General features: G+C 34.0%; 1 protein-coding gene across 2 annotated transcripts; it reads right to left on the bottom strand.

The window, feature by feature from the left end:
- Positions 1-1,606: 1,606 nt before the first annotated feature.
- LOC108321000 (uncharacterized) lies at positions 1,607-17,733 on the bottom strand. 2 transcript variants are annotated; one of them, XM_017552619.2, is made up of 14 exons: positions 17,419-17,733; positions 17,123-17,259; positions 16,806-16,942; positions 16,431-16,576; positions 15,616-15,695; positions 15,248-15,505; positions 9,971-10,081; positions 9,669-9,791; positions 8,571-8,695; positions 8,426-8,495; positions 6,856-6,948; positions 6,248-6,375; positions 2,261-2,402; positions 1,607-1,996 (listed from the first exon to the last, which is right to left on the bottom strand). In XM_017552619.2, exons 1-14 carry the CDS (start codon positions 17,543-17,545, stop codon positions 1,895-1,897), a joined length of 1,779 nt encoding a protein of 592 aa, XP_017408108.1. In that variant the 5' UTR covers positions 17,546-17,733; the 3' UTR covers positions 1,607-1,894. The 2 variants fall into 2 exon arrangements, with proteins under 2 accessions (XP_017408108.1, XP_052736280.1); XM_052880320.1 differs by having other exon boundaries at positions 17,160-17,259; positions 17,419-17,436.
- Between the last annotated feature and the right edge of the window lie 1,265 nt (positions 17,734-18,998).

Genomic DNA, 18,998 nt, shown 5'->3' on the forward strand with positions numbered 1-18,998 from the left:
GTTTAGCATGTTATCCTATACGATTTATTTTCATTAGACATTGTTTCGTTGGACACTATTGTTAAACTTCAAAACAAGAATTGTTAAACGATCTTGTTTTAATAATTTTTTTGGTTATGTCTCGCTATCAAATTTTATATTAATCCTTGCAATTAATATGATGAATGAAATATATATTGCATTATATATTTTACCTTTATTAGTCTCTATATAATTATGATTCTATATTTGATTACGCATAAAAATATACAAGTGAGACAATAATCAACACATTGAACATCTCATTATACCAAAATTGCCCCATATTTATGTAGTGAAATTAAAATTTGTGCACGTGTTTGAAATAACATTGAAAATAGACTTGATGTCTTTCAATTAAAGTTTGTAATTCTTATCCTAATATAAGACACATCAATCGAGTATCATGGAAGAAAAACTTGGTTGATTGAGAAATAGATAATGATTTATAAAATTGGTTTAATTACACTTTTGATTCTTTAATTTATTTGAAAAATTCAAAAAAATCCATAATTTCTATTTAGTACATTTAAATTTTTTTAGTTTATAATCAAATTGTGTAATTTTTATTAGTAGTTTTTTCATTTTTTTTAATTATCACATGAGTGTCATGTACATCAATCTAATCAATTTAATTTTCATTTTTTTAAAATTAATAATGTTATTCTTCACAAAGTAAAACTAATTAATAATTAATTTTGATTACAACTTACATATTAAAATAATTTTGTAAAATTTATACATCAAATCACTTCTAAATATTAAAATTAATATTATTTTATTCACTTTTAATTTCAATAAAAAAATTTCTTATTTTAAACTTATTATTATACTTTAAGTTAAAACATGTAAATGTCTTTATCACATTAAATTCATAAATAAACTAACAAAAGGAAAATACATTTTTTAAATCATTTCAAATATTCAAATTTAAAAATTGCAAATGTCATTTTATATTTACATTTTTAATATTTAAAAAAATATAAGTTTAAACTAAAGACTTTTTTATTGAAATTAAAAATGTATAAAATAAAATTAATTTCAATATTTAGGTGAAATGATTTGATATGTAAATTTAAAAAATTATATATATATATATATATATATATATAAATTGTAATCAAGCTTAATTCTTAATTTGATCCTATTTTGAAAAGAGATAAGATCACTCAATTTAAAATAAAATTAGGATTAAATTAAACTAAAATTTAAGATATAGAAAACAAATTAAATACAAGACACTCTCGTGTACTGTCATGTGATACTAACATGACAATGCCACTACTACTACATAGCACAATGGTAACATGACATGTGACAAAAAAACTTGGAACAAAAAAAAAATATTAAAATATTATGAATTGACATGCTAGGTATACCAACATGATGGTAATGCCAATTTAAAGAAATGCCAGTCTAAAGAAAATGACCTAATTATATCACTTTTACAAATTAGATGACTTGATTGCACTAAATAAAAATTAAGACTCTAATTGAATTTTTCAAACAAATTAAATAACTAAATGACGTAGTATTTAAGAAAGCTGATGTTAAAGATGGATTATTCCTACACAGAATTCCTCCGAAATCATGTTCAAATATATTATATTAAAATAGATACAGAAAATTTTGTTCACTGAGGGGGTTGCTTGCCACGTAGGAGGTAACCTTTTTCCTCCCTTATTTGTAAGGACTAAAGAATAAACATGTAATTTGATCACTCAAGTCTATGATGCTTACTACTGCACCAATGTTGACAGATTATTATACCTAATATATAAAGTCAGTTTAACATCAGACAACAGTTTCAGGCAGAACAAGGAAATTAAAAAAGAAAAAATAAAAACTTCAGGTTAACGGATCAAAATATAGGCTGTCACAATTGTTGTGACTGTTTATATTGCCTCTGAAAATAGGGGTGGAAATCACTTACTCCATCCAAGTATAATGGAGTTTGCATTTCAATCAGCCGTGAGACCTACAAAGGAAGATTCAAATGTTAATAGGTAATTTCTTATTCCATCCAAGTATAGGATCTGTACAAATAATTTAGGAGACACTCCCTCCATCCTACTTTGTTTGACGATTAAGATTTTGACACAGAAATTTAGAAATGTAATTAATATTTTAGACTCCATAAAAATGATTTTTATTTTGTAAGATATTCCTTGTCCTTTATATTGATTAATTTCTCTCTTACATATACTTTCTATACTAAAAGCAGAGAACAGTTGCTACTTACAGCTCTGTGAAAAGCAAACAACTCTTCTTGACCAGATAGTATGGATGTGATACTAGAAGGGGCACCTGCTGAGCTCACCCTGCCTTCTGCCAAGACATTGCGACGAAGTTTCCCACCATCAATCTCTGTTTCGAACTGGAAACTGGAACCAAAACAGGAGTGAGAAGGTTCAGTCAACTGTGAATCATTTAATTAGGACTAAGCAAAGCTGATAAGTCTGAAGTCTGCATTGCTTAATTCATTATTTGGAAACTCCTAGTAAAAGGACTTGAAAATACATGCAAATGAGGAATAAAATCCCCGAGATTAAAGGATTGATACGCTAGTAATAAACCAAGATATAGTCCATATACAAAATTAAAACCAATAGGAATAAAATCTGAAACTTTCTAAATATCTTGACGGAATAAAATATAAAGCCTCTTAAAATATCTTGACATGGTACATATAGAACTTTACCATCTATTTACTTGGGCATAATATGTTGAAATCTATTTTGAGCAATACTAATAATTGATTTATTATTACAAAAGAGAGTCACAGATTCTTCATTTCACTTTAATATTATTCAACCATAACAATTCACATACCCCTTGTTCCATAACTCAAATTTTCCTCCAAACTAAACCTTCCACTCAAGAGTATGCAATATCCTGAGGTAGACCTCCAATCAATAACAAACTAAACACAGTTTGCATCAATATACATCTCTATTTCATTTTCCATTTATCTTGATCAACAATTCCCTTCATGGACTTGCCTTCAAATATTGAGGATTCTATTCAAAGCCTGAAAATGTCATTCTCTTGGATCATGATGAATTAATTAACCACACTCACAATAGAAGCTATGTCTAATCTAGTGTGAGCTAAATAAGTAAGCTTCCCTACAAGTCTCAGATATTGGCCTTTATTCACTACAAAACTATCTTCGTCGCTCTCAGTTCTATTTTTGTTCTACATGAGATCTGGTGGCCTTGCAATCAATCTTACTCGTTTCTATGAGCAGGCCTAACACATATTTCCTTTGGAAGATACAGATGCCCCTTTTAGAGTAGGAAACTTCTATTCCAAGGAAGAACTTCATGTTTTGTAGATCCTTCTCGAATTGAGCAACAAACTTTTCTTTCAAGATTAGTTTATTATGTTCATCATCCCTTGCAACAGTCATGTCATCCACATAAACCAAGAGAAGAGTAAGTTTCCCTTCAAAAGAATGTTTGATAGAAAGGGTATGGTCACCTTGACATCAATGGCATCACAAGGAAATCATAATTTGAGTTAGTCTAGCAAACCAAGCATGGGTGAGTGTTTTGAGTCCATACAAGGCTTTCTTCAACATAAACACCTTATTCCTCTCTTCAATATACCCAAAGTCATATGGGATCTCCATATCAACTTCTTCTAGATGCCCATGCAAAAAGACATATTTCATATCAAACCATTATAGATCCCAACTAAAGTGTGTTGCCAACAAGACAATGATTCTAACCTTATTCATCTATGCCACATAAAAGTGGCTCCTAACCAAAGTGTGTTGCCAACAAGATGATGATTCTAACCTTACTCATCTATGCCTTAGAAGAAAATGCTTCCTCTTAATCCACATTATAGCTTTGAGTATATCTTTTTCCAATTGAGCTTGCTTTGTAATGATCTATTGTGTCATCAGACCAATATTTAACAATGTAGATCCACCTACGTTCTACAACCTTTTTATCTTGTGACCAGTCAACAATCTCCAAAGTCTGATTCTTTTCTATGACACTCATCTCTTCATTTATGACTTAAATCTAATTCTTATCCTTTACTGCCTCTAGTACTGATGTAGGAACTCTAAATACACGAATGCCAAAGAGAAAAATTTGGTGTTGCAAACAAAGATGCTTAGTGGACACAAATTGACCGTTTTCCTTTTCTCAAGGCAACAGGCACATCATTAAGATTGGGCTCAGTTACTATTCAAGGAATTTTCTAGAGGTTCATGAGTATAAATACTTACATCCGGATCAGAAGAGTGGAGCTGTTCTTGGACTAGTGTAGGATCCTCCTGTCTCCATTGATATATTGTATACGAAAGAGACTCTTTCTATCACTAATACATAGTATTGATCCTGGCTTAGAAACAAATTTGCCCTCATAAAAACAGCCTTGCAGGATGTATCAATGATAATAAAAATATGAGAAGATCCCTAAACTAAATGAACAAAGGACGTCTCAAGTGACTCAAAAGGCTTAACTTCTATAGAATTCCCCCCTGAAGTTGAGAATGCATGTAGAAAGATTCAACTTCATAAAATGTGACATCCATTGTTAGGTAGTGGGTTTGGAACCTAACAAGAACACACTCAGAAGATAGAAAGAACAATGAAAGAATGGGTTTCTGTATTGATATTGTGAACAAAGTACACTGATAGCACTAATGGAGGCCTAATCCCCCTCTTAGCCCTAACGGAGGCATAATCCCCCTCTTCTGGCCAAAGTCCAGATTTACAAAATAATACTCAAAAACTCCCCTCTAACAATGAATATAACTCTATTTATATAAGATCTCTCATCCCGCCTTTCCTAATGTCTCTCTCATTTTCCCGCCTTTCTTAAGTGCTCTCTCATTTCCTCTTCCTTCTATCCTCTTAGCTTAGATCCTATCATCCATGGAGGTATAATTTTCTGACTCAGAGCATGGTAACAAAGATAAACCTTTTTTACCAAAAACATAACCAATGAATATATACTTAATGACTTTAGGATTTAATTTCCCAGGAAACTAACTGTGAAAATGGACAAACGCAACACACCCAAAAACAAGAGTTTGAATGCTACACAAAATGAACAAATAGAAAGAAAGATGATATAGATTAAACAAGACTAAAACCATTCAGAACACACACGGGTAATTTGTTAATGAGGCAGGCAGCTATAGCCTGCCCCCCCTAATAAGACTTAAGGATAGGCACTTCGATAAGAATGACCCAAGTCACTTCCAGGAGGTGCCTATCTTTTCTTTCAAAAATATCATTTTGTTGTGTATCCACACATTTTCTTTCATGAACAACATCATTTTCAAAAAGAACATGTCATGGTTTTACATGTTCCCTCCCATAATCAATATGCACACATTTAACTGACTTCCCAAATCATGTGTGTATCATACAAAAACGTTTTATAAATAAAGAAAAAATTTCAAAATTTTCTTTCATGAGGAAAATCCGTGTGTTATGAGTAGAATCATCAATAAAAGAGAGGAATCATTAAGCATTTGGTAATACTAGAATTTGACGCAAGACCCATATATCAGAGTGAATTAATTCAAAAGAATCAACACTTTTTATTACAAGGAGAATGTGGAACAATGCTGTTTTGCTCCCTGACACACATAACACTTAAATGATTCAACAAACTCTTTTGAAAATAAAGGAAACATAGACCTAAGAACATAAAATGACTAATGTCTAGGACAACAATGGAGAAAACTCCAAAGTAGTGAAAGACTAGAGACAAGAGATAAGTCACGAATAAAATAAAAAGTTGCATCTTTATAATCTGATTGATCCCAAAAGTCTGTTGGTGCCACTATCTCAATGTGCTTGATAATTTGGATTACAACTATTTAGAGGAAAAATTATTAGAAATTTGCTACACAAACCCATTTGTTTCCAGCTACAAGGCCTAACTAGCATCAGAATCAATGACTAAATAGTGTATTGAAGTACAATAACCAAAAAAGGTAGCATCCAGTGGCACAACACTAAAGTTGCACCTTGGTCACTGGTTGTTAATGAACTTGAATCCCGAAAAATACTATTTGAATGCAAGGGGAAGATTGTACACAATGACTCTCCTTCATATCTTCACAAACTGAGGAACCTTAGGCTCACCCGATTAGACTAGTTTAGTTTTATTTCAGGTGAGGCAGGTCTAAAACAACTATACTATGTAATCCAAAGCTCTTCATGCATCATATAGCTCACAAAACAGATAAAATCACCTTTCCAGGTCAAAAAGTGTGCCCTCCTCAGTTCCTTGAAATAATTCATCAATTGAAGAGGATGCCAAACAACATAGGCAGCAATGATGATTGTATAACTCATCAATAAGGGTAATAAATCTCCGTGCCTGAAATGTAGATTTTTTTTTTCTCAGAACAGAACACCGATAGCAGAGACAAGTGTTTTGTAAATAAATGCAAAGTGTAGAAAATAAGACTGATTTATTATTCTCAATCATAAAAAATACATTCTGATACTCTCTATTTATAATAATCTAATTCTCCTAAAAAGGGAAATAGGAAAGCTAGGAAAGTAAAATAAAGGAAAATGAGGAAACTAGGAAAGTAAAATAAAATAAAAGATTATATATCTATTTCCTTTAATTAGGAAGATTTTAAAAATATTATCTATCTTTTAATAACGATATTATCTCAAATTACAACACAAAGGATAATAGAAAAAAAAAATTAAGCAATGTACTTGAGGAATATCTTTAAAAATAGACTGATGCAGAATAAGAAAGCCAGTTTCTGATAATATTTTGCAGCAGTAAATTAGGCAATTACCACTACATTGGGGCTAACTAACTTATCTGTACTGATAATACCTTGTCACGGATGCGCATACTCATTACTGGAATATCAGATATGAACACAGTGTGAAAGTTTTCGGCAACTGCAATATAATCTGCTGCACCCAACTGAAAGTAAAAATAATTAGAGAGAGAGCATATGATGTGCACTTGCTTGCATATGAAAAATCACACTGAAGAATTAAAATCATGATGATTTGAATCCAAGCCAAATAGTAATTGAGGAGAAAGGGAATAACAACAAAGCTTAGGATTTGTACAATCATTAAGGTCTTCACAACCAACCACCTAAGCATCAACCCATGGTGGTATTTTGGGTACCCTTTCTCCAACTAGATTTCCACTCAACTTAGCATTTCCCTCCTTTCCAACTTCAGGTTAAACATTCCTAACTCAAAAACTTAGAAGGCTAATTTGTTTATTATTAAATAGTTATAGAAAAATTATGCTAGAGATCCCACATCGACTATAAAAATATGACCAAATTATAATTTATAAGTAGATGCAAACTCCACCTTATCATAGTAAGGTTTGTTGGGTCTATCGTGTCACTCACTATTCGACCATCTACAAATATTTAGTCTAGCTCGAGATGTCTAGGTTTCGGTGTGAGGGAATGTGGTTAAGTTAAGTTTAAAGTTTATTTTAAAAATTTCAATTGTTTACTGCTATAAATATAACTAATTCTATGTTGTAATCAGAGTAGGAATATGCTGTAAATACCTGTATTTCCATAGTTTAAGAAATCCCTAAATTGTGGGATCAATTTTCAATATTTTCAATAACGAATCAGGGTTGAGAGGATACCTTTGAAGCACTTCTAAACAGTTTTGGATTTCAAGTCTTACCTTATTATCAAAGGTTTTACATTATTCCAAATTTGTACTCTAATACTCTAATACCTCACTATCCTTGAGGCAATAGTAGTTACAAAGGTCACCATAAGAATAATAAACATCAGAAGGCAAAGAATTAATTCAAATGTTCCCCTATACGTGTGAAGTATGAACTAACTCTTGTAAGTTGTTCTTACCCATTTGGGCCCTGAACAGTTTAATGAAACACATAATATCAACTTGCCATTTAAGAAAAATAAATAAAAGTAAACCTCACAATAATATTCAAAGGCTTAATGACTTTTTTGGTCCTACTATTTATTTATTTTGTTCAATCTCATCCCACTATAATAAATGATCAAACTGGTCCCTTATTTTTTAAATCAAATACAGTTTGTTCTCTTCTATCCAAATTGACTTAAAATTTTGATGTTAATTAACAGCAACCGTTTTAAACTATCACTAAAAGGTTGTCACTAATTAGTGCCAATGGTTCTTTTTAGCGACACTGTCATGAACCGAGATTAATAGTGGTAAGTCAATTTAGACAAAGGTACAAAGTTGGTTCAATTTTAAGAAAACCAAGGACCAAATTATGTCCACTTGAAGTCAAAGAAACATATTAAACCATCTATTAATAGTGAGACAAAATTGAATATAATAAATAACAAGACCAAAAAGGCAATTAAGCCTGTTTGCATTAGTTGGAAAAGTACTTTAGAAAACAGCCAAACTAAGAAATAATGTACCGGACGACCACAAAGATATTCAAATGTAAAGCGCGCAACTCCATCAAAGCTTTTGGGAACCTCAAGTGTCCTGGGATTGAACGAAATTATACTGTCAATGTTTATTATTCATCTCATTTAACAGAATTAAATTTCCAAAGGGTACCTTCCAAACATCACTGAGATGGTGGTGTTGGAAACTATTCTTCCTCCATATCTGCTTGTTACATCATGCCACTTTTTCTCAAATTCATTGGTTGCTTCCTTTCCAATAGGCCAGAAAAAGTGCACCTACGTATAAATAGCCATTAAAATTCCAATATGTTCCAATTTCAAAATGCATAATAAGATTACCCAACTACTGTGATTACATAATGGTACATATCCACCAATCCTAATTATTATGGCTTTTAACTGTGCCAAATGGCGTTGTGAGATGATTACATTATGATCCAAAGCTGACCGAACAAGACTTTGATGTTGTTCTTGTACATAATTTCTAATGATGAAGATACACAATTAAGGAAATTATAGGCTGATAAAGCTCATGATCCATACCATAAAGTTACTGTAAAGGGTAACTAAACAAAATCTAAGAGATCCACACAACTAAATAACAGTCTGGTTTTATGCTGGGCAGGTTGACCATAAATTTCTATAACATTGGATTGACCCATATATGATCAGTTAAAAAGACTTACATGTGACTTTTTTAAAAATTGTAATAATTTATGTATAGAGGGAAAAAGAGAGATAAAAGAAAATGTATTTGAGATGTAATACTACGTCATGTATAGATGTATTTGTTCTAAAACCTAAAACACTGACTGCGTTTGTGCTAATCATATTCCTAAATAATTAGGAAAAGACTTGGTTGTTGTTGTTGCTAGATTACCCTTCCTCTACTATGAAAGAAATTGCAGCACATTTTGATAGGATATAATATGAGAGGTTATAATGGGTAGTTAGAAGTGGGTTGCCTTCATAAGAAGGCAAGAGGGGTCTGGTAGAGGGGACAGTTTTTTATATCAATTGTATAGACAGAAACCTTGATCCTGTGGAGGGGATTATGCTCCCATTTTCTGGTTGTACATGACATTGGTTGATGTGAATACATATTTTCATTCTTTTCTTACCATTTGGATGCTATTGTGTGAGTGTGTGCTGTGAGACAGTTAGGTTTCATACCCAGAAACCTAACACATTTGCAGTTATTTTTTCGTAATTGAGACAGGTTCAGAAAAAAAAAAACTTCAATTCTCACCTGGTTTTCTGATTTTTGTGCTAAAAAACGACGGTAGTCAATTTCGCTCCCTATCAATACCTTCTCACAATGGTCTTCCAATTTGGAGACAAGTTTCTGAAATATTTCTTTTTGCATACCAGCCTGCACAAAATCAAGAGTGAGAACTTGTTTCAATTTTTTCTATGATGAAAGGGGATCTAATTCTTCTGAAACAGAAAATTATAGGCCATGTCATTGGTGTAGTTATTGACTCTAACACAATTAAAAACTGGTTAAAATGATAGCAGGTACTGTGAAAGATTGACTGCTAAAGAAAACACCTCATTTAAGTCGCTTGGTGCTCGATTACTGGTAGCCACAATTATAGTTCCACTGCTCAGCAATCTGCTTAGAATTCCAGATAAAGCCACAATAGCAAATACATCAACAGTCTGAAATATAGAGTACCAAAACTTAGTCATATTCTACACTAAAAGATATAGAATGAAGAAATAAATCATTGCAGTACAGAGCTAGCTCAACAATCATGCTACGAATGAGTCAAAAAGAAGCAGAAAAATTGGTTCAACTCCGTCAAAAAACAGTGGTGCCTCAATGCCATCAGAGTTTTCACTAGATACTATGAAACAAAGTTGAAGTATACATACAGGTAGGGGAAATATTTCTAGGTGGGCAAAGCGGCGAGACTCTTGTCCGTGGTGGCAGCGACTGACTTCAGCGGCGGTTGACTGCGCCGGCGCCGACTGTGGCATCAGCAGCATCAAAGTAGCGGAGAAGACAGCAAAGGTTAGGATGAAAGACCAAACCAGAATGCAGAAACGAGAGGAGGTCCAGCGATGCGGAAGTGTGCTTTGAGAAGACGAAGATGTTGTGAAGACAACGAAGATGGCAGCCATGGCTGCTATGGAGGGTCAGAGAGATGGAGGTCCGATGACACGACCGGTAGCGGCGCGTTGCGATTCCGACACCGAGAAGGCGGCGCTTGACAAACACGCACCAGAGATCATATGTAGAAAGGCGGCGCGTGGAGGCGCATTGAGTGGAGTTTGGTCCTGACTCCGGCGGGGTTGACCATCGCTCAAGGAGGCGGTCAGATCCGCTGGTCATCGAATGAAAGTGCGACGGTGGTCGGCGGCGTACGGAGGACGATGGTGGTCGATGGTGAAGAGCACGATGCACAACGGAATAAACAGTGAAGGTAGTGGCCTTTCATGGGTTCTTTGAAGAAGAGACTTTCGGTCTCTTTGATTCAACTGACAGTCAATAAGAATGCCAAAAAGAGCCAAAATTGATTGGGCATCAACAGATCTAAAGCATCAGTTTCAGCTACTGGTTCGAAAGGGAATGGGTTCGAATCCCATTCTAATCATACTCAAATAAACTTTGTATTTGGTAATACTGGAAAAAAGGCTAGAATTCTAAGGCAGAACTTGACTAGGGCAATTGGAACCCATTAAGAACACATGTTAAAGAAGAGACTTTTAGGGGCCGCTGGCGGACAGCAAAGACAGCGGTAGCAGATTAGACAAGCTCTGATACCAAGTTGAAAATAAGAGTGATTTATTATTCTCAATGATAAAAAATACATTATGATACTCTCTATTTGTAATAATCTAATTCTCCTAAAAAGGAAAATAGGAAAACTAGGAAAGTAAAATAAAATAAAAGATTATATATCTATTTCCTCTAATTAAGAATATTCTAAAGATATTATCTCAAATTACAACACAAACACACAAAGAGGAATGGAGTAAGGATCTTATGTTGGATACAAGAGAGAGTGAGGGACCTAATTATTAAGGACAGAGGAAGGAATGTTGTTGATCATATAACATGATGTGAGAATCAAATCTCCCCCGAAGTGAAAAGGAACAATGTTGTGAAGAAGGATATGGGGCAGTTTCAACCAATTGTCAATTCTTTTTTTCAGCGACATCATTTTTTTGTAGTGTGTGAGAGCAAGATGTTTGATAAAGAATACCATGTGAACTAGAAAAGGGTTGAAACTAGGAAGGCATATACTCATGAGCATTGTCAATGTGTAAAATTTTAAAAGATGTGTCAAATTGATATTAAACTTCAATTAAGAAACTTTGGAATGTAGAAAAAAGACAATAATGATTTTTTATTAAGAACAATTATTCATTAAGAATAACCAAGTACATAGAGAAAAATCGTCAATGAAAATAAAAAATAAATTGAAACCCAAAGTAAAACGGATGCAACTAGGACCTCAACTATATGAATGAACCAAGTCAAAAGAGGACAAAACACTTTTATTAACTTGAGGACCATAGGTATGATGAGTGTGTTTTCCTAACTGACTAGACTCACATTGAAAAGACGAATTGTGAGAAAAACTTGGAACACTAAGACACATTTGGGTAATACTAGGATGACCTAGTGTTGATGTCCAAGTGCTTGAGGAGTTGTGGAGATACGAGCAACCAATTGTAACAAATAGTATTATCCTTGCGACTAATGTCCTGCTCTAATTGTTTGTCCGGTACACTGATCCTAAATAAGAACAAAATAATTATCAAAAACAATAAGGTAATTCTGGTTGAGTTAGCTTGCTAGGGAAGATTAAATTAAAAGGACACCCAGGATATAAAACACAAAATCTAGGGTAAGATTAGGAGAGGGTTATGTTTGATCAATGCCATGAAATTTTATTTGAGAACGATCTACCATGAAAATAGAAGGTAAAGAATTAAAATAAGACAGTTGAGAGAAAAAGGAGTTGTTACCAATCATATAATTAGAGGTGCCAAAGTCAAGAATCCAAGGTCCCAAGGAGAAAGACTGAGAAACAAAAGATACCAAATTGAGCAATGGCAGCTATAGGTTGTGTATGATGCCCAGTTGTCTTGTAGGCATCAATAGAAATTGAAACCTCACTAGTTGCTCCTAGAGAAACAACTTAAGCAATATTAACTGTCTTTGGTTGTTTTTGTGTCTTTGTACTACATTCTACCTCAATATGGTCATCTCATTGAAAAACGTTACAACGAGGGCGTTGACCACAATAGCCACCATGATTTTCACTTTGTCCCCACCCTAGTTGATAGAATGGGAGTAAAAGATAGAGGAATTTTGTTGTAAGTTCAGAAGATTGCCAAAACATGAGAGGAATTGAGAGATGAAGTGTCCACTAACAATGTCAGAAGATGGAATAATAGTGTTCAATAATATCTGATTATGGACAAAATCAAGCTCAAGAGAAAGTCCAACAAGTGCAAACATTCCATGTTGTTCAGCATGTTTTTTTGCACCATTAGTGAAATGCATGAGTGCATCAAAATCTTTAATTAAGCAATCGAGCTTATTGAGATAGGTCTTCAAGCTTTAGAAAAACAAGGTTGGAGATAGCATTGAAAAGTTGATGAACATCATTGGACTAAATGCTCTTCGCTTTGGAAACCAAAGAACTCTATGAAGAGGCATCAATTTACTTCCATTGGGCTTGATCAATGCTAGGAATATCTTTGGCTTGCTTGGTCAAGTGGTCATCATGACCTTAACCCTAGAACCACAACTGAACAACAGCAACCCAAGGGCTGTAGTTGCTTGTCCCGGTCCACATGGAATCAACGAAACAGTAGTGTAAGTCTTTGCAATAGCGGTATTTGAGTGGTACTTGTGAAAAGCCAGGGAAATGAACCTAAAAGAGGGACACTTGAGTGTGAGTAAGGAGGCAAAGGGTGTGTCATCAAGTAGGTTGTTAGATATATTATATCTTTTATCTTTTAGTTAGTTTGTTATTATTTCTCATTTGTATTTTGGGCTTAGCCCATATTTCTTCTATTATAAATAGAGAACCCTATGTGTGTATTTAACACAAAGGGAGATTAATCTAAATATAGTTTTTCCCTATATTCAACATGGTATCAGAGTAGGTTCTCTGATCTTCTTCCGAGTCTCTGCTGTCTGTCGGCGGCCGACCGCCATGGCCGCCGGCAGCCCCTAAAATTTCAGTCGACAGTCCATTTTCTCTTCTTCTCAGTGCAGCCAGTCGCCGACCATCGCCGCTCTCCGCGCCGTTTGCCGCTGTCCGGGCCGTTTGCCGCTGTCCGGGCCGTTTGCCGCTGTATGCTTCCAACCACTGTAGGCCCCATCACCTCGTTAGTTAATGATGGCAGTCCCTGTAGTTTTGTCGCTTCCAGCCACTACAGGCCCATCAGTCAGTGATGGCGATTTAGTCCCTACAGTTTTATTGCAGTCAATCACCGCTGCAGTCGCTACCGCATCAGACAGACGCAACTACGTCAGTTCTTCTTGGGCTAGAATTTAGCCCGATCTTCTTGTGATACACTTCTAAGTATCACCACTTGGGAGTTGTCCAACAAAGAATTTTGGACCTCCAACATGTCTTTGGATCTTTGATGCCTTTGTTTCAGCATTGTAGCTTAATATTTTGTTTTGTTTTAGTGGTCCAGCAACTGTGATATTCCACATTTCCGCCCTTCACACTAAGGGGGAGTTCACACTAAGGGGAGTACGTTTCAAAGACACTGCAAGTCACATAAATATGGGTGTAGTCCCTGCAGTTTTGTAGATTTCAGCTACTACTGTTGATCCCGTCACCTAGCCATCATTGATGAGGATTTGGTGTAGTCCCTGCAGTTTTGTAGCTCTTAGCTTTCAGCTACCACTGTTGATCCCGTCACTCATCCATCATTGATTGGGAATCCGTCCTTGCAGTTTGTCATTGTCTACCACTGTTTTCCTTCATCCACTTTTGAAATTGGAGTTTCACACGCTGCTGTTAATGTTTGCCTCACACTCTTGAAGACAAATCATCTAGTTCAACACTGAGTTCATCTATTCCAAGCTTAGTTCATACAATTTGTATGCTCCAGCTTGAGGGGGAGTGTTAGATATATTATATCTTTTATCTTTTAGTTAGTTTGTTATTATTTCTCATTTGTATTTTGGGCTTAGCCCATATTTCTTCTATTATAAATAGAGAACCCTATGTGTGTATTTAACACAGAGGGAGATTAATCCAAATATAGTTTTTCACTATATTCAACATAGGTCATCTTAGGAAATCTGTTATGGGTATGTGAAATACACGGAGAGCTGCGAACAAAGCTTGGTGGTCACCAAAAGAGGGTGGTTCTGGTTGCAGCAGTCATTAGAGGAAAAACACTTAGTGATGAAGGAAAAGAGCATGCCATGGCCATGGGTACTATTTAGCCAGGATTTAAAAACAGGGATCGAAAGTAAACCTGAACTGATGATGGCATATAAGAAAATGTTATCTGAATGTTATGTGTCTAATGCAGACCATACAGTATGTATTTATACCAATTTGTAGAATCAAATACAGTAAATTACTGTCTAATAATTAGGAATCAATGACCCTAATTTCCTTAAATTTTTGTTAACTAATGACTAAAAAAATTTTAACAGCTAATGGCTAATTACATTCTCACACTAATTATTAAATAAAAGAAAGTAGTGTATAAAATCTATTACCGCCAAGTGATCAAATCAAGGTTTGATGGATAGTGGCAAGGTAACAATAATTTAGGATACAAATATGAGGAATTCACAATTCATTATAACAAAATGTATGTATTTTCCTTTACCTGTATCTCATCAAAGCACAAAATGCTAGCTCCTTTCTCATTTTCTTCTCCATCCAGGAAAAACTTATCTGCTACAGCTGGAAGAATGTTCTTTATTTGCATCTCTTGCTTGTATCTTTCCTCAGCAGCCAACCACTCCTTAGCTTTAATGTCAAATGGAAGACTCATAATCCAACCAGCAACAGCCGATTGCAAAGGCTTCTCTTCAATTTGGCTCTTCCATATCTTGTGCATATGTTCATTAATTCTGAGCATGGCCTGCATATTAGTGAAGGAATTGTTTTCAACACCATGTTCATAATAATTACCAATGCTCTGACAAAAGTAAGATGGTGCATACATTCTAGAAAGCAACATATTAGACTCACCTCATGAAAGTGATACCTTCTTCGATGTTTTACAATTCCTTTAGTAGAACTATAGAACATGTCCATCAACATTGTCTTTCCTTTCAACATTAGAATTGAACCAATATAGTTAGAGAAGAGTTGGATATTATGTGTGTTTTTATTTATGATAGATAGGAAATCTAGGTGGAAGGTTAATTGTATGAGTTATGTGTGGATAGTATGAGTGGAGAACTTCCATTGAACTTTTTAATGACAAAACAGGAAAAGGTAATCTATTAATTAAATAAGTGGCAATAAGTCCGGCTTTCCCCCAAAAAAATTTTGGACATAATTTTGAAAAAGGAGTGTTCTACTTTGTTGTAGAAAGTGCCCATTTTTCTATTCAACAATTCCATTTTGATAAGTACGAAATTGTAGAAGTTGCTAAATTATGCCTTGATGAGTTGCAACTAGAGACTACATTTAGGCCTTGCGTAGATTGGCAAGGTGTTCTCTTGGATATTTTTGTTCAATGATGATGCCTCTTAGTATTTTCTGGGGAGTCATCATATTAGAAATTGTAAATCTATTTTAATAACTTGTTTTGAGGATAATATATGAATCTTAATTCTCAATTAGACTTTTGTAATGTTGGTCACATTTAATATGTGTGTGTGTGTAGTGTCCGGATGTCTTATATTTTAGACATCAGTTGTACCCTAGTGTAATACCCTTGTGTAATGTGTGTCTCAAAGTCCATAATTCATATTTAGAAATCAAATCAGCCTGATATAAGTTTACATCATAGGTAAGTATAACAATCCAAAAGAAGAAAAGTACAAGAAGGTAAATACCGCTGCCAACATTGCCATATATGTAAAGTCCTTTAGGAGCTGGGGGAGCAGTTGGACGACGACCAACAAGTGAATCCAACTTCTTCTCACGTTTAAGATACGATACCCATTTTCCCACCCCTGGCTCCATATTCGCAGGTCTTTTCCTGAATCATGGAAAAGGACATGTAGCTTCAATACATGTCACAATACAAGTAGCTTCAATCAAAGAACACATTCTAACCAAGACAGAAAAATGAAATCAAATCAGCGGTGAACAGACAGAAGCTGAATTTGAAATTACAGACATCATTGAAAATCCATAGAAACATTGAAATTGCATCGTCTTAAGCGTCCAGTTTAATCAAAACCATGTTAAATTAACCCAGAACTCACCGGGATGTCCATCTTTCAGTAAGCTTATTGTTCAACCGCTTCCACCAGTCCTCATCCTTCTGGTGCAGCTCAACTTCCTCCATAAGAAGTCTCCGCCGCTCATTCTCCCGCTGCTTCTTCCAATTAGCTAGATTCACCTACACACAGTGAGGACAGATTCAAAAACCACATACACAAACAAAAACAAAAACCAAGCCTGCAAATAAGTTTAAAGAAAAAAAAAAAAACTTCTTTTTTTCTATCGGCAAAAGAAAAGAAAAACATGCTGGTTAGTGGAACAAATAAATTAGTAACTGAACATCCAATTCCAATTATACATGATACTCCTCCATATCTTTCTCATACTGCTCCAACCTGGCAAGCAAACTCTCAAGCTCTGAAGCAACACTCTCTTGGTAAGGATCATACTGCAACTTCCCTTGATCAACTAGACTTTTGTACTGAACAAGCGGTCCTGGAAAGCAACAATTCCGCACAGAAATTAACGAATCACGAATTCCATTCAAAAGTTGAAAAACAAACACGGTTAATTCCTAAAATCAAATTACAACAGAGCGGGGATGATTATGATAATGAAATTGAAATCGAATTGAAAATGTGAATGAATATTAACCTGGACGGTTCTGCCGATACGATTGATCGCAAAAAGAGCGAAACACAGTGACGCGGAACTTGGAGGCTGGGCTTGAAAACGCCGTGAGTTGTTTGGATTTGGAGAGAAGATTCCATATTCTTCTCATTTTTTTTTATTTTTTTATTTTTTGAGAAATTTTGTTTTCAAAAGTGAATGAACTTCTGTACTTGCATTTCATCAGAAAGTAGTTGTAATGACAGACGCGAGTTGAGGAGTTTAGAAGGAAGACAGAACGTGTATGTGAGTGACGTGGCTGCTTCCCTCACCACCAGAAGAAACTAAATTGGAAAGTGCAACATTAATATTATTCCGGACTTGCTTAGGCTTTTTTTTTTCTCCGACGACGAGAAGGAAAGATACCTACTTTAAAGTTTAGGCTATTTTTTTATGTGATTTTATTATAAATTTAGATATTATATTTCAGTTTTTATAAAATTTTGAATTAGGTATGTTTTAGGTCTGATGAAGAAAGATAACAAACTATACAAACTTATAAACTTATTTTTACAGTGATTCACTCTAACCACTCTAATAAAGTTAGGATATTTTATTTCTTAAACTCTAATAGTTAGGATATGTTATTTCTTAAACACTTAAGAGTTTTCACTGATATTTAAAAGATTATAATGAGCTTTATCGTTATTAGTTTACAAACTATTTAACTTAGATAGACAAGTTTAATCACTTATGGTTCAACACTAGTATACTTAAGTATACTACTCCACATAATTAAACAACAAAGTGTTTTAATTCACTTCTTAATATACTAATACAACAAAAGTGTTTTTGAAAAACAAGTACACATTAAAAGCTCTCAAAGAATGCATGATTTCAATACAAAGTCATCTTCGAAAAAGATTCATTATTCAAAGAGTTGATTTCGGTGAGAGTAAGTAGTCTTTAGATACGAAGTCAAGTGTTAGGTTGCATTTTGGAAGAGTAACTTAGGAGAGATGGTGTGTACGACTTGTTTGTTTAGAGCATAAAATATTAAAGAAACATTCTAAGAATGTTTTTTTATCTCTTAACATCTTTCTTCCTGGTGTAGGACTTTTAAATAAAGAAACAAAGCACTATAGAAATAAGTACAATGCATTTAATGTTTTAAATGATATAGATCATTTAGGCATGTTTTGTGTACTAAGCATTTAACACATTGATTCGTTCTTTTTTAGTAATACATTGTTTACAATAAAAAGGTACAATATTAAATAAAACTTTGTTTTAGTCGGTTTATAATGTTAAATGCATTTTTATCAAACACTATTTGTAAGTTATATATCATCTTATACAATCTTATTATAGATTATTTGCTTATATTGTTCTTAGAAAGCATATCCTTTGAACGTTATTTCGTTAAGTATTTGTTTGTTAAACTTCAAAAGAAGAATTACGAAACTGTCTTGTTTCTTTAAACGATTTTTTCTTAAAAATTTAATAAAACTAATTTTTGCAGACTTATTAAATAGTTTTTCAACGTGATATTTTAATGTCCCAACGACATTTAATAAGCTCAAGAAAAAAATTAATGTTACTAAATTAAAAAAATTATATTAATT

This window comes from Vigna angularis, chromosome 7 (genome assembly GCF_016808095.1).
Source record: "Vigna angularis cultivar LongXiaoDou No.4 chromosome 7, ASM1680809v1, whole genome shotgun sequence".
NCBI classification, from domain to species: domain Eukaryota; kingdom Viridiplantae; phylum Streptophyta; class Magnoliopsida; order Fabales; family Fabaceae; genus Vigna; species Vigna angularis.

Bases quoted from the DNA above. Each gene is read 5' to 3' on its own strand.
- LOC108321000 (XM_017552619.2), bottom strand. From the start codon at position 17,545: ATGAGAAGAATATGGAATCTTCTCTCCAAATCCAAACAACTCACGGCG. The intron at 15,696-16,430 runs GTATTTACCTTC...TAATGTTGAAAG, and splicing joins ATATGGCAATGTTGGCAGCG to GAAAGACAATGTTGATGGAC. The intron at 8,696-9,668 runs GTGAGAATTGAA...ATTTATACGTAG, and splicing joins CACAAAAATCAGAAAACCAG to GTGCACTTTTTCTGGCCTAT.